This window comes from Haliotis cracherodii, unplaced genomic scaffold (genome assembly GCF_022045235.1).
Source record: "Haliotis cracherodii isolate W230 unplaced genomic scaffold, xgHalCrac1.p SCAF_9, whole genome shotgun sequence".
NCBI lineage: Eukaryota > Metazoa > Mollusca > Gastropoda > Lepetellida > Haliotidae > Haliotis > Haliotis cracherodii.
In genome coordinates this window covers 2,160,349-2,183,867 of record NW_027266343.1, presented here as the reverse complement: position 1 = coordinate 2,183,867, position 23,519 = coordinate 2,160,349, and the positions used below count along the sequence as shown (strand labels likewise).

At 39.1% G+C, this 23,519-nt stretch overlaps 1 protein-coding gene across 1 annotated transcript; it reads right to left on the bottom strand.

The window, feature by feature from the left end:
- Positions 1-1,273: 1,273 nt before the first annotated feature.
- On the bottom strand, positions 1,274-21,587 carry LOC139452732 (uncharacterized). Its single transcript, XM_071234312.1, has 18 exons — positions 21,499-21,587; positions 15,701-15,869; positions 15,339-15,383; positions 14,059-14,113; positions 13,596-13,691; positions 11,537-11,668; positions 10,892-11,188; positions 10,013-10,138; positions 8,466-8,804; positions 8,190-8,239; positions 7,562-7,610; positions 7,031-7,080; positions 6,395-6,631; positions 5,663-5,872; positions 4,906-5,026; positions 4,640-4,698; positions 4,117-4,347; positions 1,274-1,832 (listed from the first exon to the last, which is right to left on the bottom strand). Coding segments are annotated over exons 1-18 (2,490 nt in total). The 5' UTR covers positions 21,501-21,587; the 3' UTR covers positions 1,274-1,610.
- Positions 21,588-23,519: the final 1,932 nt, after the last annotated feature.

Below are 23,519 nucleotides of genomic sequence, written 5' to 3'. Positions count from 1 at the left end.
CGTCAGTCGAGCTAACCTTACAATGCAATATAATAGGCAACCAGTCGCACTGAACTTCCGTGAAAGTGTGTAGCCGAGATAATGTACACCAGCCTGCTCGGAGTCTATTTGTATTATTGTTATACAGTTGCTGAGTTAAGCAGCTTGAATATGTTTTCTGGTTTAATTAATCAGTGTTCGTTGTCAGTGTAAATTGTTTGTTTTTTTATCCTTTTTATTGTCACCTATACTTCCAACTAGCTGATAATAGCAAACTTGGGAAGCTATTACCATGCTTTCATTATTACGTTATTCTTGTGTAATGACGGTCCCGTAATGACAGCCAGATCTCTGGAGCACAGCTCCGTCACAGGACAAGTGTAATGTGTCTGTGTGGGGTATTCATGTTCAACCCAGGCATGAGTCCCAGAAGGTCCGAACTATTAAAAGAAGCCACACACGGCGACACATGGACTCACACACACACGCACACGGCCACACACACACACGGCCACACACACACACACACACACAAACCAACGTGCAATATTCTTATGGCCTTTATTACAAAGCAAAAAGGATTCATAGACACGTTGACATACACGGTGAAACCCTGTTAATCCGGGCGGCAACACTTCAACCAAATTCATCCTGGAGATCCCTTGTAATGCCTTCGCATGTATCATCTGCTGACAGAAAGAAGGGGATTCGGACTATCGGGGTCCGGACTGACGAGGTGTCACAGGACAGTGAACATACATCAGTTTATTATCTATTAAGTATACATGTATGTGTAAAAATCTGAACTGGATAAACAGTTACAATGTTGTCACAACTAAAAATCCCTTAAATATATGACAACGAATTACATATTTTCATTTAAGTTATAATGAGAAATATAATTTTGATATATTACACAAAGTTTAGTCCTTGTTCGTACGTACAACAGAACTGCTTTAAAAGCATGACTGTCTTCGGTATGTCAGCTACATAAAATCAAATCCATCTCAATTAGATTTTGTCTCGTAAAATGTTACATATATCTTCGCAAAGAACAATTCCAGTGCTACTAAATAATTGACAGAGGATATTCAAGAAATTACACATATTTATCATCTATTTCATTTATTGAAAATCTACACATTTAGATAAAATTAAATGAAGATAACCTTCCTTGAGAAAATGTCATAAGACGTGAAAAAACTATTTCTGTTGGGTGTTTATCCTAACGGTACCACTTGCAGGCATCGAACCCTTTTCATAGCTAGCGATATGATCACTTTGATATATATACTAGTATATATGGACATATCGCCTCACTGTCGCAGTTGCAGCAGAATATCTACACAGTTGTGCAAAACAATCTGCAAGTCACACTGAATTTAGACGTCAACGCCAGAGAACTATATATCTCGAATATCTTCTAAAACAGATTTCATTGGGCGTAAACGGCAAACATATTGATGAAACGTAAATCAATGGATCACTGAAAATCAGTGAGGACACAGGGTGTTGAAGACGGGGATTAGCATGCCCTGCCCCAGAAACCCTACTCGCGCAGTTGCCAGTGAGTCAGAAAGGCTGCCTTACAAACAAGAGAAAAGTCTGTTCAGGTGATATGCAAATTAACATTAGGGATTGGTCTGGTCTTCTGGTCGAACTACGATCATTGCTTCAACCAAAGAGGTCTCCGGATTCGCTGTTCCATAGAGCAGTATTGCTTGATGGAGCCACTCTGACACCAGGTCGCAAGGGTATCGCTGTCTCTTCGTTCCCAGCAGCGGGAAGGCAATGGAGGAAAGTTGAGACTCACTGGCCAATTGCAGACACTTTGTGATCATTCGGACAAATGACTGAAACAAATAATGTTTCCTATTTATATGGAGACCCCAGTATGACGCACGTGGAAGCTGAAAAAGATTCTGTTTGTTTATTTCTAAATCGCAATCACAAAACCTGTTGGGCTAAAGAAAGCAGAGGAAACAGAAAGTTTTCCTGTTTTATGTAATTGGAAATTGAAGGAAATGTTGTTATTTTGTGTGTGTGGACTAAAACCTAATCTCCCCTACAGTACCCCGAGCATACATGTGTTTTATATATTTAACAAGGCAATTACCAGGGTTATCCCCTTCCCAGCTCCAGCAGCCTATACTCATCCCCTTCTCAGCTCCAGCAATCTATACTTATCCCCTTCTCAGCTCTAGCAGCCTATACACATCCCCTTCTCAGCTCCAGCAGCCTATACTCATCCCCGTCTCAGCTCCAGCAGCCTATACTCATCCCCTTCTCAGCTCCAGCAGCCTATATTCATCCCCTTCTCAGCTCCAGCAGTCTATACTTATCCCCTTCTCAGCTCTAGCAGCCTATACACATCCCCTTCTCAGCTCCAGCAGCCTATACTCATCCCCTTCTCAGCTCCAGCAGGCTATACTCATCCCCTTCTCAGCTCCAGCAGCCTATACCCATCCCCTTCTCAGCTCTAGCAGCCTATACTCATCCCCTTCTCAGCTCTAGCAGCCTATACCCATCCCCTTCTCAGCTCTAGCAGCCTATACTCATCCCTTTCCCAGCTCAACCAGCCTATACTCATCCCCTTCCCAGCTCCAGCAGCCTATACTCATCCCCTTTTCAGCTCCAGCAGCCTATACTCATCCCCTTCCCAGCTCAATCAGCCTATACTCATCCCCTATCAGCTCCAACAGCCTATACTCATCCCCTATCAGCTCCAACAGCCTTTTCTCATCCCCTTCCCAGCTCAACCAGCCTATACTCATTCCCTTATCAGCTCCAGCAGCCTATACTCATCCACTTTTAAGCTCTTTCTGAATGTAAGAGGCGTAAGGGTTTCTTAATACTTGAGGGTTCCTTTATTTATTTATTTCTATTTATCCTGATATATAACTATATTTGGGGGATTCTAGTCCAGCAAAAACCAATATATCACCATGTGTGGCATGTGATTAATATATCAACTATAGTGATACGTGTCGTGTGCCTAAAAACTCATTCCTGCAACAGTTTGTAAAAAGAAATCTGTGGCTAAGGTAATCGTGTGGAAAATCATCTTGGTTCAGTGAAGACTGGGGTAAGAAATGAACTTGCAGCCACAAGACCGTCTTCCATGTTTGAAATGTAAGTTTGAACCGAAAAGACAAATTACGTCAAATAAACAAGATGAACGTAAGATCAACAGTGATGTATTATGCGATTTAAATAAAGTAAATCATTTTTAAATCAAATTATATTTTAAAAGATAAAACCATGTAGAAGTATTCTGTAAGTGCTGACAAAGCGCTAGTAGAGTTCACATTTAGGGATATAATATCGCTAATTTAAGACATTTTCAGCTGAAAATCAAACACATGATACCTACAGGTATAGTTTCTTTTGTTCCCCGGTTTATTATAATGCCATGTGTGCGATAATGATATTGAGGCCTTTGAGGCAAGAATCATTCCATTTCACAGTGATTCGTACACAAGTGCTTATGACGCAGTCGGAATCTTACAGTGGCCTCTGCTTTTACCAGAGATTTCTTCTGATCATGGAAAGGGTTCTGTCGCTTTTATTCACAAGTAATAACAAAATTTGAACGTGTCATATTGATGCATTGCGGATAAATATAGTTCTGTTATATTACCGTATGTATTTTCGTATGTTTACCTATTCAAAAGAACACATACACTTACTGAAACAGATCAATTCGTTCACTATGTGGAATATAGGAACTTGACGTCGATACAATCAAACTACTGTTTCGTCAACTACGAATATCTGGTTGATGTCATGTTGATCAAATTTTGGTTGAACCTTCCCGCCACGGTACTTTTGACAATTGATTTATATATTATTTTTACTTTTTAATTTGTTACAAAAATTCGAAATACCTTTTCTCTCACGAAACTGACATCAGTTGAAATTAACAATTTAACGTGAGACTATCTCCGCCGAATCATTATTGTGGCCCTAGGTAACAATCATACCTATACGTATACCTATAACAAAGGCATGTTTCAAACAAAGTATCTTGCCAGAGAGACACCACACGTAACCCACTGGGCCTACACTAAGGGTCGTCAATGTTGCTTGTGTTTGAGTTACAACGACACATGTTCGCAAAGTCGCCATGAAACATACGTTCTTTAGTTCTTCTGAAGTGTCCCAATTCTTCAGTGTTGTAAAGTAGATCTGCTTCCATCGGCTTTGTCCTCCACCAGTAAAGGCCACCTCCCATGCCCCTATTCCTTGAGGATAGTTGGCTTTAAGCTCTTCTTCAATGTCCCCCTTTGCTTTCTTTAAGATGGACACGGACAAGACACCATTCCTCAGATTGAGATAAGGACTCGTGGAACACACAACAGCATCAACCTGAAGACAAATATGAACTCGTTTTAACAACTGGTGGCATTCATTTGTAATATAATATTCACGAGTATATTCGCGACAAATCTTGTAAATCAATACACTTACATCAAAGCATAAACTCAGTGGCATTACAGAAACAGTTTCAGTTTGTGAGTGAGGATATTTGAATTTGTTGCTTCCATTCGTTTGAACTGTCTTCCTTTAATTATTTTTTTATTAAGACAGAATACGAATATCAACTCATTGTCGGATTCAGTTGATGCAGTATACACTCAAAAATATTCCAGACACCAACCTCTTGGTCAGCAATGTCTCCACTCATCCACCAGATCTTGATCGCACTCATCTTGATCTCTGGAAGGAAAATATCTCAGATCAGCTGATTATCTGTCTGTCTGTCTGTCTGTCTGGTAAAAGCCAAATGTGTGACCGTATGCTGTCCAAACAAGATAAATATCCGTCCCCTTAGAATGAAATATAATATTGTAAGACAACACAATTATTATAACAATCGTTGATTCATATTATTACACTTATGGCAGAGAAACTGCGAACTTTTACCTTTCTGCTTGCATGCCTCTTCAGAAGCCTTGGATGTTGATGGACATATTTCAGATGCCATTGGTGCCTTTTCAGCATATAGTTCTTCATGTTCACATTCTTTATACACATCCGTGAATGCCTTGCAACAATCAAAGGAAAAGTGTGGACATTGTCTTTATATATCAATTCATGTTAATGAGATCATAAATATTCGTGTGATGTAAAGTGCACATCTATGACAACATGTGATTCATAGCTCCGGTTCAATGTATTTAATTTGCCATCAAGATTTAAGTTGAACCCAAACATTTCAAAGACCATTGCAAATCTCTCTAGGTGATTGCTTGGCGATTAGTTCCCTCAACTCGATGTGTGTTTGTGGGATTAAAACCATGCCGTGTTCACCTTAATTATCATTTTCACGTTCACAGCATATACAAAATAAGAGGTCACTATTAATTTCATTCCCACAAGTATCAAATAAAAGCGATACAAAACATGTCCAAAATCAGAGTCCATTTAACCATTCCGACTTTATTATATGCATGTGTTAATAAATGACGATCAAATAGTGATGACACCAGGTGTTAGTGGACGGTTACTGCTCCACCCCTACTGTCATCATGATGCAGAGAGGGAGGTGTCACTTACTATCATCATCTGAATGTGGCAATGACCCTAATAAAATATCCATAAATTCATGCCCTGTGACACGTTGATCTTCGGCATGCACAGAGAACAGAAACTATTTGGTCAAGTCGTAATCCCGTCTCACCTTATGTACATCAGCAAATTTGGGAAGCACAACCAAACGAACTTCCATCAGGAACTTTGACCTGAAGCTGCGGCACACCTCGAACATAAGCTTGGCCACAATGTTGGGCGTGTAGTGGAGATGTCCCGTGCCTAGGGGCGGGATGCTGATACAGCGGTGGCCATCGTTGTCCGCCTGCTGCAGGATCTTGCCAAGGATACTCCTGAAACACTGCAGAGTAAAGCCAAAGATTTAATGCCAGAAAGTTACACAGATTCTATTTAAAGTCGACATTTACTGATCGTTTTCTTGTTCATTATGGTTGTTCTCGAAGCACGTTTTCTTTGAAAGAGGCGATTAAATGAATCACGTGGTCAGGCTCGGTAACATTTACGTTTTGTATGTCACCGTCTCCAACATTACGAAATTACGAATATCAATCACGGCAGTGTCTGGTTCAGACTCGATTAATTAAAAAAACCCGCCACACAGCTGGAATAAAGCTGAGTGTGACGACAAATAACAAACTTATAAACAAAATAATTTTGCCTTCTGGTTTGGTTTTGTAAACAATTTAGTTCATAGATTTCTATAGTGTCCAAATATTATCGGAAGCATTGAATTTCCTTGTTTGAATCATCAGTTGTCTACACACAGAGGAAAGAGGGGAAATGCTTCTGATAACTACATATACTATAGTAACATATATATACAAAGTACACATACATATGCTCTAACTACATGTACACATACCTCATGTGCAACCTTTGGGTGGGAGTTCCATATGTTAGGAAGGACGACGTGGTAGATGTTATGGCAGGCAAGGGAACCACCGTCTGTTTTGGCCACAACACCTATCTCTAGTCCAGATGGGTACTTGTGACTGCACTCCTTCTGTACTGATGACCCGGCAGCAGTCAAGATACTCTTTGAAATGTCCCCTTCTAGCATTTTAAGATTGGCGTTTGTTGAGTTGACAATCACGTCGGTCTAAGTGAAGAAATTTTAACACTTCGTATTTAAATCTGTAGTAATACAGTGGAATGCGTAGACATTTTCAAATTTGACGCATCAGTGACCAAAATGATGTCATTTCTTCAGGCAAATAATTGACTTGTTTTTGTGTCGGTTGCCAAAACTTGGGGCAGAATATGCTCACCTTTTCGCGAACACCTCGTATCATAACTATTTGATAGTCGTTCATAAACACTTGCTCATAACACAGTCGGAATCGTACGATTGAGGAATATGGAAATGGTTTTGTCGCTGTTCTTTACAGTTTGAGAGAGATAGAAGTTAAGTATTATCCAGAAGTTTGGTGAAAGTACGGTAGGTTTTCGAAGTTCCAAATACTGCCGTTCACCACGGCACTACTAAGTATTGGCCTACCTTCTCAGCTGTGATGTCTCCCGATACGAGTCGTACTGACAGCCTCTGAGCTGTTGAAAGCAGAAACGTGTTAAAACAAGTAGGTTGGTTCATTGTAACCCTCCAAATGTTTATTGCTATTTTTCTAGAATGGAAATATTATGGTGGAGGCATACATACTTCTCAGAGTCTGCAATTTTTAAATCTTTTATATTTTTACAAATTTCCATTGAACATTTGAATATGGGTAGTGAGTGAGTAGGGTTTAACACCGCTTTGAACAGTGTTCCAGTTTTATCACGGCGTGTCAGCTTAATTTTGGAGGAAAGCCCGAAGTAATGCATGTCTTAGACGTCTTCCGCTTCGGTGAAACCCACGAGCACAGGTATGGTGCTGAGAAACCAAAAAACATAAAAGGGGCGAACTGGGATTCGAATTCACAATCATAGGTGTCTAAAGGACGCAACTCTGCACAGCGAATTGCGGTGCCTTTGACCACTCAGCTAACCGTGCCTCTGTCTAAATGTGGATTGTATGGACCTGTGAACTTACAAGTATTTGACCTCCTAAGTTCATCCAATTCTTTGGCCAGTTCATCATACTGCAAACAGAAACCCTATCAGTACCACTTAAAGTAAAAGGAAACACATTCTCGACATCAACCATAATGAAATAGATTTGATTTTGTTGTTCATGTTACAATATAAGCCCGCAAATAAAGCGAGAATATTTAGTTTTATATTCAGTTATGGTTTGTTTGTTTGTTGTTTACCGCCGCACTCAGTAATATTCAAGCTATATGACGGCGGTCTGTAATAATCGAGTCTGGACCATCGAGTGATTAAAATCATGAGCACCGATCCACACAATTTGGATCGATGACATTCATCAACCAAGTCAGCGAGCCTGACCAGCCGATCCCGTTAGTCGCCTCTTACGACAAGCATAGTTGCCTTTTACGGCAAGCATCGGTTGCTGAAGACCTATTCCACCCCGGATCTTCACGTGTCTATTTAATTATGGAAATAGGTTCATTGTATATGTCACAATTAGATACTGCATTTTTTAAAATAGGATTTCTTTTAAAACTAGAGTTGTTATTGACATAAGCACATCAGAGGTACAGAAGAACCAGTATATACCAGAAACGGATCACCCATCGTAAACAAAGATCATTTACCTTCTCTCTCGCCACACAACCCTTGTGAATATCTGATGACATCTCTGATACTATAAACAGAATTCCCTTTACAACAAGTACATATCAAAATACATATTCAACCTTCAGATGGCAATATTATATAATAGTCGTAATTTACATTTTGTTTCAGTTCCGTTTTGTTTCAACAGAGATAAACCGAGTTCTTTAAATTTTCCATTACATAAATAACAGACTCGGTACACTTTATTTTGCCCCTCAGTATGTACATTTCATGAAACAAATAAAGCTTCTTACGGGTCTGATCCAAATGATCTACAGGAAGGCAGACATTGCTTTTAATGTCTACTTTCAGACGTGTGCCTTGAGGAATGCATGACTTCACTTTCTGATTGAACAGGTTCCCCAGCAAGCTCTTAATCCATTCTGGTCCGACTTTCTGTCCAGGTTTAAGATCAATTTCCACGATGACCGAGCCTAGACTAAACCGGACAACCTGCGCATTTTGTGACTGGAGGTTGATGTTGATGACGTCCTTCTGACTATCCATTTCACGTAGAAGGATCCTGTCAAGTTCGGGGTCTGTAGGTACGGGGGTGATCACCACAACTACCTTTGATGTACTTTCTCTAGGAACTGGTAAAAAATAGGGATGTCCTTAATGGCATATCATAAATCAAGACTTTGATCATGTTCTTATTTATTCCAGAAGCGATCATCATCATCATCATCATCATCATCATCAATGAACTTCATCATCTTCAACATCATCTTCAACATCATCTTCAACATCACCATTAATCACCATCATAACCGTCAATCATCATCGTCATTAATCACCATCATCATCAATCAACATCATCAATCATCATCAATCAACATCATCATCTTCCACATCATCATCATCAATCAACATCATCATCTTCAACATCATCATCAATCACCATCATCATCTATCAACATCATCAATCATCATCAATCAACATCATCATCTTCAACATCATCATCAATCAACATCATCATCATCAATCAACATCATCATCTTCCATATCATCATCAATCAACATCATCATCTTCCACATCATCATCATCAATCAACATCATCATCTTCAACATCATCATCAATCAACATCATCATCAATCATCATCATCAATCAACATCATCATCTTCCACATCATCATCATCATCATCATCATCATCAATCGACATCATCTTCAACATCATCATCAATCATCATCATCATCATCAATCAACATCATCATCAATCAATATCATCAATCATCGTCAATTATCATCGTCATAATGATCAATCACCATCATCAATCAACATCATCTTCAACATCACCATTAATCATCATCATCATCAACCAACATCAATCATCAATCATCGTCAATCATCATCGTCATAATTATCAATCATCATCTTCAACATCAATCATTATCTATCAGCATCATCATCAATAATAATTTTCACTGCATTTATGATCACAGTTTGACCTAAGTTTAACATAAGTTTCAGAAAATCTGATATGGTTCAATACTTGTCAAATTCCCTACCATCTCGACTAACCATGCTAAACAGTGACTGAAATCTGGCCCAACAATCCATGCTATCGAGTGGTGATGACTAGCGATCAGCCCCGTCACAGAACCTGACCGGCCATCCAATACCCATGTTATTCGGGACAGGGCACGAGATATCGGGCATCAGCGGGATGACGAACCCAGACAATAGAATGCATATGCATATGTGTACATGTGTACGTGTCGGCAAAATAGACAGCAGAATATGTATCTAGAACAATATTACATGTACATTGGAATAGAGACGAGAGCACTATACCTATCTGAACGTTCATGGTATTTTGAGTACCATCTTGCCTCATCAACAGTTCTCCCGTGGGCTGCCGTGTGATGTTCATTGTACAGTTGGAGCCAATTTGAATATGTTCGGAGGGCGAGACAACTCCTGAAACATAGTTTATACAATATCTAGTGTGTCCTGATTTTTTCAAGCAGTGGAGTTGCTGAATCGTCATTAATAAAAACACAAAACCATTCCCATTATCACAAGAAATTTCTTTTAAAATCAGAGCCAATCTCATTGAAATCAGATCTTAGTTCTCGCTATAGCTGAACAAAGATCTGAGGACATCCCATTACGGGTCACGTCAGAACGACCTTTTATCCGACCAATCAAAGCGTCGCTTACCAGACCATGAAAGTAACATTCAGAATCTGTTTTCTAATCATGCAACCCCGAAAACGTTAATACGGGTATTCCGAATGACAGTTACGGCTGATTCCGTCAAAATTATCGTCTATTTCTCGCTTCCGTGGGACAAACATTTGAACGGATGCGGCGTTGCACAGTACGTATGAAGCACTGCCATACACTCTCAACCATATATAAGACATTCCGGAATGTTCGTTTGTTAAGTTTACAAAACAGTGTCAACATATTTTTCAAACGTAGTCTGAAAGTCGCCAGGTTAAAACGAGTGGAAGCTGCTATCTAATTGGCTGATGTCGACTTCTTGTAAGTCATTTCAGTGGTCGGTCAGAGTTCGCGAAGGGTCGTTCTGACGTCAACCGTAACGGGATGTCCTAAGATCTTTGTTTAGCGGCAGCGAGAACTTAGATCTGATTTTAATAAGATTGAATCAGAGCCGTTGTACGATTCCAACAACAAACAACATTCACTCCGACTAATAATGATTACCTGATTCTTCCATCGAAGCATAATACTCTTCATCAGTGTCATCATCGCCACCATCCTCATCAACATCAATGTCGTCATCATCAACATTATCAGTTGATTCCATAGACCCAGCTCCCGACTCTGATTCAGCTGTAACACGTTCCCCCTCTGTCACGGGTGTCTGTCCACAAGAGATGTGGATCTCCTTGTATTCACGCACACAGTCTTGAGGCAGCTGACACCTCAGGCCGTCGTATCTCCAGTGTTCCGGCTGGGGGAGTATGTTCTTCAAATAGACCTTCGACGACTGTGCAAATTCTGAAACATTCAAGAGAATATTGTACTGGCTTGTATATTGTACTGGAAGTTTCGGTGTAGGCTCTAACACCGTGATCATGCAAGCTAGTTGCTCTATATAATGACGACTGACACACAAACAAGAAACACATAATCATCATTTCAAGCATCCTACAAGATGTGTTTTAGTGCTAAAGTCTCCAAACACATCGACAGATTTGAAACCGCACAAAGGTATTGTTCTGTTTGATTATCTCACGCCTAAATTCACAAAACAACTTAATTTTATTATTTCGGCCAAATGGCGGCAAATACTACAAAAATTCGAATAAGTATTTTCAAAGTGTCTCAGTATCGTAAGCTGATCACCTTCGAAGAAGTCATAAACAGCGTCGGGCAGCCTGCGTCCTTTCATCAATATGTCACACATGGGTGAATCAACCACGATATACAAAGCTGTGTCAGAGGCTGAGGGAGAAATGTTAAAGAACCCAGCTGTATCTGCAAAACAACGAAAATAACAACAGCTGATATTGTTTCTGTTGAGATTAGGTAGACGCTCATTGCATTGTATTTGGACAGTGATCAGTCGTCAGGAAGTTACTATATTTACATTTACATTTACAGTGTAGTGTGTAAATTTCCGGTCCGGTATACCGCAGACGGTGATAGTATGATATAGAAACACGGAGAATGTTCTATGTTGTGAGGGCACTATGAGGAGATTTCCAGTAGCTGGTTAGACTACATAAGGGGACAAGAGCGTGTTTGAGAATTTCATCCTATGGAACCAGCTTTCATGTGAGGATCACTCATCATTCCCGATTCCCTGCCTAGCCAATCACGGAAGCTGGGCCACTGTCGCCGCTGGGTGTAAATATAATAATATTACTGACTTTTACTATCACCACTGTATTTTTGTACTTGGTACTGAACACTGCCATCATATTATATATTGCCATTGAATATTATACTGCCACTCTATTGTGTATTGCAATTGTAATGTGAATTGCTGTGCAGTAATTTGTATTGATTTGCAAACCTAATTTATTTTGTAATACAGTTGTTAATGGACTACCATGTGTTGATTGTTTGTTGGTTTCACACTACGTTTTTTAACCTACAGATTTCTGGGTTAACATATTGTTCCAATTTGGGAATTAATACGTAACAATATTTTAAAATAATTTTAGCACTGCAAATCAGATTTTCGACTGTCTTAAAAAAATGTCATTACTAAATTTACATGTAATAACTTTAGATCGTGTGTTGAAACATGGTGGCATAACACAACACGCAGGTGATAAATTATGTTTATAATGTCATGCTAATCATATTTTACATGAAGAAAATGAGTATCATGTGCTGGTGGTATGTAAACGATACGAAAATATAAGGGAAGTATATTTCCCTCCATATGTGTTGTATAAGAATAATAATCTTAAGAACAAATTCTGCGAGGACTGCAGTGTGCCGACACCGAGATGTGCATAGGTCGTTGTATTAAAAATGTTATAAAACTACAATTTTCTGTTTGTTGTGTCAACACCATTTAAATCTTTGTAAATACCACAATACAACATAGACTGTTATGCGATTATGTATACAACGTGTTGACAAAATACGTAACACAACTTGTAGTGTTCAGCAGAAGTTATTGTTATGTTATTATTAGTTGAAAGGTGTATTGTATTGTAAACCGGAAGTCTTGTTGCCTTTAGTTGGCTCGTTCTCATTATTAATTACATGTCGGGGGAGGTCGGGTAGCCTAGTGGTTAAAGCGTTCGCTCGTCACGCCGAAGACCCGGGTTCGATTCCCGACATGGGTACAATGTGTGAAGCCCATTTCTGGTGTCCCCCTCCGTGATATTACTGGACTATTGCTAAAAGCGGCGTAAAACCATACTCACTCACTGAACAGACCAAGATTAGTGATTGTACCATGATCAATTCACATTGTTAGACGTTTTACAGAGAGACAGCTAGACCTACAAACTTTTGATTGATTGATCTGTATTCGAAACGGTACACATTACAATAGGTTGTGTAGTGTTTAGGCTCTATATATTCATTATCTGGCCAAGACGCGGTACTGGACGAAAGACTAGACAATGGGACGAACAAAGACGCAAGAAGACGTGCTCAAAGCTCGACATGTAATCAGTGAGTGAGTATGGTTTTACGCCGCTTTTAGCAATAGTCCAGTAATATCACGGCGGGGGACACCAGAAATGGCTTCACACATTGTACCCATGTCGGGAATCGAAATATTCCAGCAATATCACGGCGGGGGACACCAGAAATGGGCTTCACACATTGTACCCATGTGGGGAATCGAACCCGGGTCTTTGGCGTGACAAGCGAATACTTTAACCACGACTCTCCCCACCGTAACTTGTTCTGTTCAAATGCGAGTAATGTCACTTACCATTGCAAACAGTGATAGACACGAGACCAGTATCGACATTCAGGCCACTTTGAATAGCTTCAGCTTCCAGTGAACCACTTCCAGAACAGACGATGACTTTATAAGAAAAAAAAGTAAACGTACCACAGCTATACTTCTGTACAGAGATTCCCTTCAATACCAACAACACTAAAAGGTCAGATTGTGACATTGGAACAATGTTGGTATCAGGTCTTTGAAAGGCACTTAGAAGTGATACACATAAGGAAGAGAATATATGGGTGTCAACTGATGAAGGAGTAAGCATATACTCCGAAACGTTGTGTTCCTCATAATAAAGAAGTTGACATCCATAATAGTATTCTCTTCCCTAATGTCGGTATCATACGATGCTTATTTGTCCTTAGTGACATATTCAGTATTTTGCAAATCGTTATTTAGATGAAATGAGCCGTGTGTTATTGTTACAAGAAGAAGATCTAACCATGTTGTTTGAACGTGCTGCGGCGGTTTATGTCATTCACGAGGTAGGTAGGTTCCTGTTGAACAAAAAACAATATGGATCCTGGAAAAACAGTTTGATGTGATTACTTATTCATTATTTTGGCACTGTTAATATTCACTTTGCTGATCGTCACAATCAGCAATATTCCAGCTGTATGACGTCAGTCTAACAATCGAGTCTGGACAAGACAATCCAGCGATTCAGATCATGAGCAATTGAGATACGATGACATGCATCAACCAAGTCAGCGAGCCTGACCACCTGATTTGTTAGACGTCTCCTACGTCTCTCACTGAAGGCCAATTCTGACTAGAATCTTCCCGCTGCTGATGTTATTACATACAGAGACCATATGGTCTCTGTTACATAGTACAGAGGAAAGATGCTGGGCTGTACGTGCATATATATATTGAAGTCAAATCGAGGGAAACTGTTTCCAATAACATCACGTCAGAACGACCTTTCATCCGACCAATCAAAGCGTCGCTAACCAAATCATGAAAGTGACAGTCGGAAAGTGTCTTCTAATCATGCAACCTCGGATTCCGTCAAAATTATCGTCTGTCTCTCGCTTCCGTGGGATAAATTATATGTTATATATTAGACATTCCAGAATGTTCGTTTGTTCAGTTTACACAATTTTAATCGAGAACTACATCAACGTATTTTTCAAGCGTAGTCTGAAATGGAAGACCTTCCAACCTTCCCAAACTTAAACCACACCCCTACTTTCCCAAACTTAAAACACACCCCAACCTTCCCAAACTTAAACCACACCCCTACTTTCCCAAACTTAAACCACATCCCTACTTTCCCGAACTTGAAACACACCCCAACTTTCCCGAACATAAACCACATCCCTACTTTCCCGAACTTAAACCACACCCCTACTTTCCCAAACTTAAACCACACCCCTACTTTCCCGAACTTGAAACACACCCCTACTTTCCCGAACTTGGAACACACCTTTACTTTCCCGAACTTGAAACACCTCCATACTTCCACGAACTTAAAACACATACAACTTTCACGAACTTAAACTAAACTGAACTTTGTGTAGTATTTATACTGTGTGAGTCGCCCTAGCATTCTGCCACGAAAAATGTGTTGATGATCACGATGAATATATTTTTTCCAGGACATCCAACATATCAAGCGAACCTTTTGTTAACCCTGAATAATCTTGTTATTCCTGTATAACCTTTTTAAAAAACCCTCCACACCTCCACCTTAGAATATGAAAATGGTCGATCACTTACCTTTGTGACAGTACTTGCTGAGGAAGGGGTCTGTATTCCACTGTCCTGTGTAAGAATATGTCAGAACATCCGTATTTTCATAGAATTCAAGCTTGGTGTTGACAAAATAACATCACAGAAAGACAAAAAGGGCGCGTGTACAATTAACGTTGAAGAGATAGTCGGACAATATATGTATTGTATTGTTTGTTGTTTAACGCCGCACTCACCAATATTCCAGCTATATGACGGCAGTCTGTAAATAATCGAGTCTGGACCAGACAATCCAATAATTGACATCATGAGCATCGATCCACGCAATTAGGATACGATGACGTGCATCAACCAAGTCAGCAGTCGGGCAATACATGACCTTGACTCACCCCGTCTGGGTCCTCCTGCGTCTGGTCCTGTTTGTCGTTACAGCTGATGTCCAGCTGTTTGTTGCCAATCGTGTTGCCAAGTGTCTTCCCCATGTCCAGCACTGATATGTCAGTGGTCATTGTAACATGCATATCACGTCTTTTTCTGGTGACATTTACAGTGCCGAGCCTTAAAATAAACGCAATATTGAGTGAGTGAGTGAGTGAGTATGGTTTTACGCCGCTTTTAGCAATATTCCAGCAATATCACGGCGGGGGACACCAGAAATGGGCTTCACACATAGTACCCATGTCGGGAATCGAACCCGGGTCTTTGGCGTGACAAGCGAACGCTTTAACCACTAGGCTACCCGACCGCCCCGCAATATTGAGAGGCACTTTGCTGCGAATTTAATAGTTATATTGATTATCTAATCACTGGATATTTTGTCAACAAGAGTATAGCCTAATATAATACAAATCAGTAAGTGAGTGAATGAGTTTGGCTTTGATATTAAGTAGTTCAGTTGTATTACTTTGTGTCAAAACCAAAACTTACGATTTGACGTGTACCATTATGGTGAACCCCATGACAACGGCTATGAGGAATTGAGCGAAAGGATATGTAAAAAACAGAAGTTCTGCAAGTTGCTTAAGGTCGGGTCGGATTATGATAGCAGTGAGAGATAAAATGTGCAGGTATTTACAAGTACTACAAAGTACATGTGACTATGTACTGTGAATTAAACTATCTTCCCCACTAGCACTAGGTGCAGTTTAAATACCACAAGAGGGTTTTCATTACTATCATCGTAACATAATGATGAACTTGACAGTGATATTTGGAAATACATATGTTTTGTTGCTGGCGGTGTTGATTGGCGATTTTAATAGCCAAACTAGAGATTTACCTGACACTGTTCAAATTGATGTGAATAATCGTGCAAATGGGTTTGTATAAAGCAAATAGTTACATGAAGAATTGGATGATGGCTACAATCTATTCGCACACAGTGTATGTGTATTCAGGAAATCATCAGACGAAAGTCATCCAAATAATCATTGGAATAGACTATTAAACACCCGTGACTATAACTCTCTCTACATTTTAAATGGAGGTTACGATGCTTACTTAAAAAATAAATTTGATTTTATACATGTGGCTAACACCATCGAGGGAGGTACTGATTTAAACACGCCTTTTAGTAAAGACGAAATTCAGTAAGTAAAAAAGAGTCTTGAGAATAATAAAGCCCGTGTTATTGATGGAGTTATCAATGGAATATATCAACCATTCCTTAGGCAAATGGTTGATTTCTATGTCTTATTATTGAACCTATCTTAGAAACCGGCACGTTTCCGACAGCTGGAGTAAGGATGAAATTTGCCCAGTATATACAAATGAAGGTGTCTGTACAAGAGTTTGGAAACTATAGGGAGTTATCCTGATAAGTTGTGCTGTTCACGGCTCTTTTAAGCTTGAATTTGTCAGACTTTTGTGAAAAGAATATTGTTCTAACTAAAGTCCAGGCTGATTTTAGAAATGTTTTGGTACTGCAGATCATATATTCTCACTTTACAGTATAATTGGGTTTTTTTTAAATCAGGAAAAGAAAGGAAACTTTTTATTGTATATGTAAAGATTTTAAGAAAGTATTTGATAATGTATGGAGATTACGATTATGGAGTAATTCATTAAAGTTTGGAGTAAATGGAAGTTTCTTTCGCTTTATATATGATATGTATCAAGGTATAAAAACCTGTGTTAAGAGCGCAAATAGTTACTCAGATATTTTCCCCATGTAATACAGGAGTAAGACAAGGGGAAACCCTTTCTCAAATTTTATTTACTCCATTTTTGAATGATCTGGAGCTATTTCTATTTACAGACGGTTGCCAGGGAATAGAATTAAGTCCAAAATGAATGGATAATATAACAGATTTTCTTGTACTAATAGTCTTATTTGTACGGAATTAATTATATTTGGGTGAAAGAAAAAGGACAGAGAAGGATCTTTGCAAGTAGATGGTGAAACGTTAGAGGTAGAAGAAGAACATCATCTTCCCGAGGCACGTTAACTCAACTGACTGTAAAGGTCTTTTATAGTCAGGTAACTCCCTTGCCTCGGGAATACGGAAGAAAGTAGGCATCTTGGTATCTTTTTCATAGATTAAATAAATTCATCACAGCAAGATCAGGCAACAAAAGCCATATATTATATTCTTATGAAAAGCAGAGAAAATAACTAAATTATATGCCAATTAAAATTGTTTGATGCGATGGTTGTTCGGATCTTTCAATGTGGATGCGAAATATAGGGATTTGAAGACTGTGAATGCGTTGATATGGACTGTCCAATTAGATTTTTACGAAAACTTCGTCAATTGAAAAAGAGCACCCAATCATATACGGTGAACTTGGTAGAAACCCCCTTTATATCCAATATGCACGTGTTGTCATATTTGGCCACGTATCGTGTCAGGAAAAGCAACTAAAATCTCTAATATATTGTACACACTGGTATTAGAAGATAATCGTGCTAAAGGTAAAACGAATAAATGGGTATTGTCATTTGAGCCCATCTTTATTAAGATTGGATTGATTTTGTTTGTTTGTTTGTTGTTTAACGCCGCATTCAGCAATATTCCATCTATATGCCGGCGGTCTGAAAATAATCGAGTCTGAACCAGACAATCCAGTGATTAATATCATGAGCATCGATCCACGCAATTGGGATCGATGGAATGCATCAACCAAGTCAGCGAGCCAGACCGTCCGATCCCGTTAGTCGCCTCTCAAGCATAGTCGCCTTTACAGCAAACATGGGTTGCTGAAGACCTATTCTACCCCGGAAAGATTGGATTAAAGAATATATGGCATTCACATTATTTTGACTCTCTCCATTCACTAAAATGTATTGTGTCAAATAGATTACAAGATCGGTATTTACAAATATGGTCATCTGAAATGTTTGAATCGTCAAAAGCTGTAACGTACAGAATAATTAAATCCGAACTTGTAGCTGAACAATATTTTGATAAATAATGTTGAAAACAGTGGTTCTCATGAACCAAGTTCCAAACATCACGTCACAGGCTCCCAGTTACAGTGGGTCGCTGGAGCCAAGTCTCATATATTGACAGTAGCTATGTTGGAGGTGAATTTCATTCTTCAATTGTAATTATTTTAAAAGCTATAAATTGATTTGTTACCTGGATTTTATCACAATAAGATTCCAAAGTCTGTTTAATAGTGTAAAAAATAGTGTGTTAAACAAATTATCTACGTTTGGTTCAATCATAATGCAAACATACAAGTCCTCTGGGCAATAACAAAATTAAGCCTGTTTTAATGTAAATTGTTGCACATTGTAAATAATCTGCCCTGCTGTGTATGCCACAGTCTGTCCAGAAACACAACTTACGTTATCTGTCAGCTATCTGAGTGAGTGAGTGGGTGGGTGGGTGGGTGAGTGAGTGAGTGAGTGAGTGAGTGAGTGAGTGAGTGAGTGAGTGAGTGAGTGAGTGCAACGCCTCATGATCAACATTCCAATCACCTTACTGTTGGCATCTTCCCCAGGCAAGGGAGTTTACTGACTATAAAAGTCCAGTTTCCACCCTCACCGAACTAAGCTGGAGTTATAGTTTGGCCGGACTAACGTGTCTATGCATAGTCCAATCAAAATCGCGTTACGAAATCAACATCCGGTTCGTAAACTGTCGTGCAGATTTCGTTCGATTGCAGAATTTGCAAAACATGTGTACCGACAACTTAGCGTCAACAGATATTTTCCAAATCTTTTCATATTTTTAATCAAGGTGCTCAGGTGAGTTGATGCACTTGGCGAAGTAAGACCTGTTTTATTAAAAAATAGATTTTGGCTATCGATCAGATCGTCAACACTGGGCGACGCCGTTTTATTTTTAAGTGATATGGAAGGTGGAATCTGATTGGTCAATAGCGGGGACATAGAAGGAACATCACTCGTAATAGCCATTGGTGGTGCTACGATCGAGCCCAGAAATACCAACACAGTTCGGGAAGGGTGGAAACTGGACTTTTACAGTCAGTTAGCTCACTTGCCTCGGGAACATGTACTGTGGGGGAAAGCGCGAAGTGATGCAGGTCTTTGACGTTTACCACTTTGGTGAAACACAAAGCAGGGGTATGGCGCTGACAAAAGAAAGTATTATACTCAGGACTAATCTGGGATCCGAACCCATAACCATATGTTACTGGCAGGCATAAGAGAGGCAACTGTGGACTGCGAATTACGGCGCCTTTAGGCGACTGGAACACCCGTGCCTCCTTTATACAATTGAATAGTTTATTTTTTCATTATATAAAGCTACTATCTGAACCATGTCATTTCACAAAGACATGCATGTCGAATAGATTGCTGAAGGTAGCTTTGTTAAAGAAATGTGACGAAACGAAATTTAATTAATTAATTTAAGCTAAAAATGAAAATTGATCCCCAGCATCACCATTGGGCGAAACTTATTATCTCAAATATCATATGTCAGGAATACAAACCTATTATTCATGGCGTTCTGACGAGCAGAATACCATTTCTTATTCCTAACATGTAATATTTACGATACGGAATCACACGAGGGTGAAAAGCTCTTTACCAGGTATTGTCATTCTTAAGACAATTGACATATTCTCATTCACAACAACAACATGACATAATTGCATGAAAAGAACACCTATGTATACAGTCCCACTAACTGCATTATTCCAGATGAATTTTAGTTTGTATGTAAGCACCCACACATCGGAAACCTACATGTAAACAGTTTGGAAACAATACAGGTCAATACAGTTTTGTAGAAATAGTATCGATATATGGAGCCTATCAAACATACATCAAACATACATCATGTTTGATGACCTCATTTGCATATTTATTGGATCGTGATACGAAGTTTATCAAGCTGATTTATTGCATCGCTGAGAGTTTTTCCAATGCCTGTGCATCTGGATTTTAATTTCCATTTGTTAAAAATATTATTTTATTTTACCATATGGTATAGTTGTACTTGTATTCGGTGTTTTTGTTATTTTTTCGCGTACACTGTACATTGACGTTATATGAACTTGACGAACTTGACAATTATTATCTTATAATACATCCCCCCCCCCCCCCCCCCCTCCACACACACACACACATACATATATAAATAAAGTCCACGTTAAGCCAACATCTTCATTATATCAGTTTCCAACGTGGACTTTATTATTTTATTATATATTACATGTACACCGACTGATAATAATAGAAAATAATATTTAAAAAGTCAAACAACATTATATTATATTAATCATATCATATCATATCATATCATATCATATCATATCATATCATATCATATCATATCATCTCATCTCATATCATATCATATCATATCATATCATTATTACACATTGAAATACACAATAGTGTACATTCCAAGTGATATTATATTATATTATATTATATTATTACACATAGAAATACACAATAGTGTACATTCCAAGTTTCTACTTTCGTTTTGAAAGTAGGCCACACAGGCACAAAGAGAATGTATACATGGCCTACATACAAACCTACATCACTAGAAACATACCCGTGTACATATAGCCAATTACTTTGAACGATGAGGAACATGTTTACATTCCATGTTAATTTAGAGAACTAATCTAAACTGATATGATCTCACACAAACAATCAATTATTCAATGACAGTAGCAGTCGTTTCCGTGACAAACTAGGTCACAATAAAAGTGTATGTACATCTTAACATTGACATTTACATTTGAAATTGACGTGTACATTTCATATCTTACGGATGACACCTGCCCGCCGAGCCCTGTGTGTGTGGACTCGCATTGTCTGCACGAGCTTCGTCGCCATATCCTCTGTCAAGATTGTCAAGATTGTGATTGGGTGATGATACTTCGCGGGGGCGGAACCGGGTAAAACCTGAATCATTAATTAGTGAATTCTAACATTTCTTCGTGATATAAGTTGATTATGTACTGCCTCTTTAAGGATTATGGTAAAACGGTTTATAGTGCTCACGTTTTAGATATATATGACATCGTTTATCCGCACGGTATCATTGCCAGTGATATTATCCGCATGGACAAATTTCCTTATTGAATGAAGGGTACGTACAGAGTAATGTCCCTTTGTATTTTTATCAACGCTCCTATTTGTGTTAACCGGCCAGGCAATGAACTGTTGGTGTTTACGAAATAGCCACTGATCATTATGACAGAAACAATAAACGATAATTTGTATTATTTACACGACATGGCAATATCTTAATAGTGATAGTAGTACAGTAAATGTATGACATTTGTATAAATAGACAATAATTATTTTAGAGCAACACGGCCGGACAAAAAACTATATTTGAATTATACAAATATTTGAAGTGGTATAAGTTTCCAACATCTGAAAAGTTAACATTACGTCTGTAAATGTAACCTATTCAGCTGTGGACGTTAAGTTATGTGAAACATTTATTTTTAAAGTATAACTTTTCAAAATAATATTGCGATCAACCTTTGTTTACAACAAAGTGAAAAAGCTTACTGTTGCTTACCGGGTACATTCAACGGGAGGTGAATGTTGGATGTATGGTGTTTTTCTATATTCAATATTCTAGCTATATGACGGCGGCCTATAAATGATCTAAACCAGACGAACCAATGGCTGACATTATTGGCGACGTCCAGTGGTTGACATTATGAGCAATGAATCTGGACTAGACGATCCAGTGATTCACATCGTAAACTCGATCTAAGCGACTGGGATACGATGATCAAACAAGGGAGTTAACTGACTATACAGTTTCCACCCTTGCCGAACTAGGCAGGAATTATGGAGTTATATTTGGCTGGACTAACGAGTCTATGCATAGTCAAATCAAAATTGCGTAACGAAATCGACATCCGGTTTGTAAACAGCCGTACAGATTTCGGTCGATTGCTGAATTTGCAAAGCATATGTGCGGTCAACTCGGCGTCAACAGATATGTTCCTGATCATTTCATGTTTTTAATCAAGTTGCTGAAGCAATCTGACGCACTTCGCAAGGTAGGACCCGTTTTAGTGATCTAACCTATCGGTCAGATAATTTGGCTTGAAGCAAATGCAAATGATATGAGAGGTGGAGTCTGGCTGGTCAATAGGAGCGACATAGAAGGGACATAATTTGTAATAGCCACTGGTGGCGCTACGATCGAGCCCAGAAATTCCAGCCTAGTTCGACAAGGATGGAAACTGGACTTTTATAGTCAGATAACTCCCTTGCCTCGGGAAGATGTACGATGACATACATCAACCAAGTCAGCGAGCCTGACCACCCGATCCCGTTAGTCGCCTCTCACGTATGCTTCACTGGAGCCGCGTGATTTATAGGTACATATTACTGGATCTGTTGGGGGGTGGGGGGGGGGGGGGGGGGGGGGGGGGTTGGCACATACAAGATAACCCAATGCACATGCTTATTTATCTAGAGCCTCGAAATTAGCTACGCAGAGTTTTTGTCCCTTTCCCACACCAGGATCCGCTGACCATTGCTTGAATCAAAAATCTTTGGTCTGCTGAGCGTCAACACCGAGATTGTGGTTTGCATTTGCACCTACAAATACTCCACCCACATGAAGTTTTTACACGCCCTGAAATATTGTTCAAAGCGACCGATAACCTCACTCATTCCGTTGGGGTGGGGTGTGAAAGTGAATTGCGTTTTATGGATTTGAAATATACAATGTATCCGCCGTAGATTATCGGTTTTCTTCTATTATAAACGTATTCATCTTCAATTCACAACACGTGTCCGTC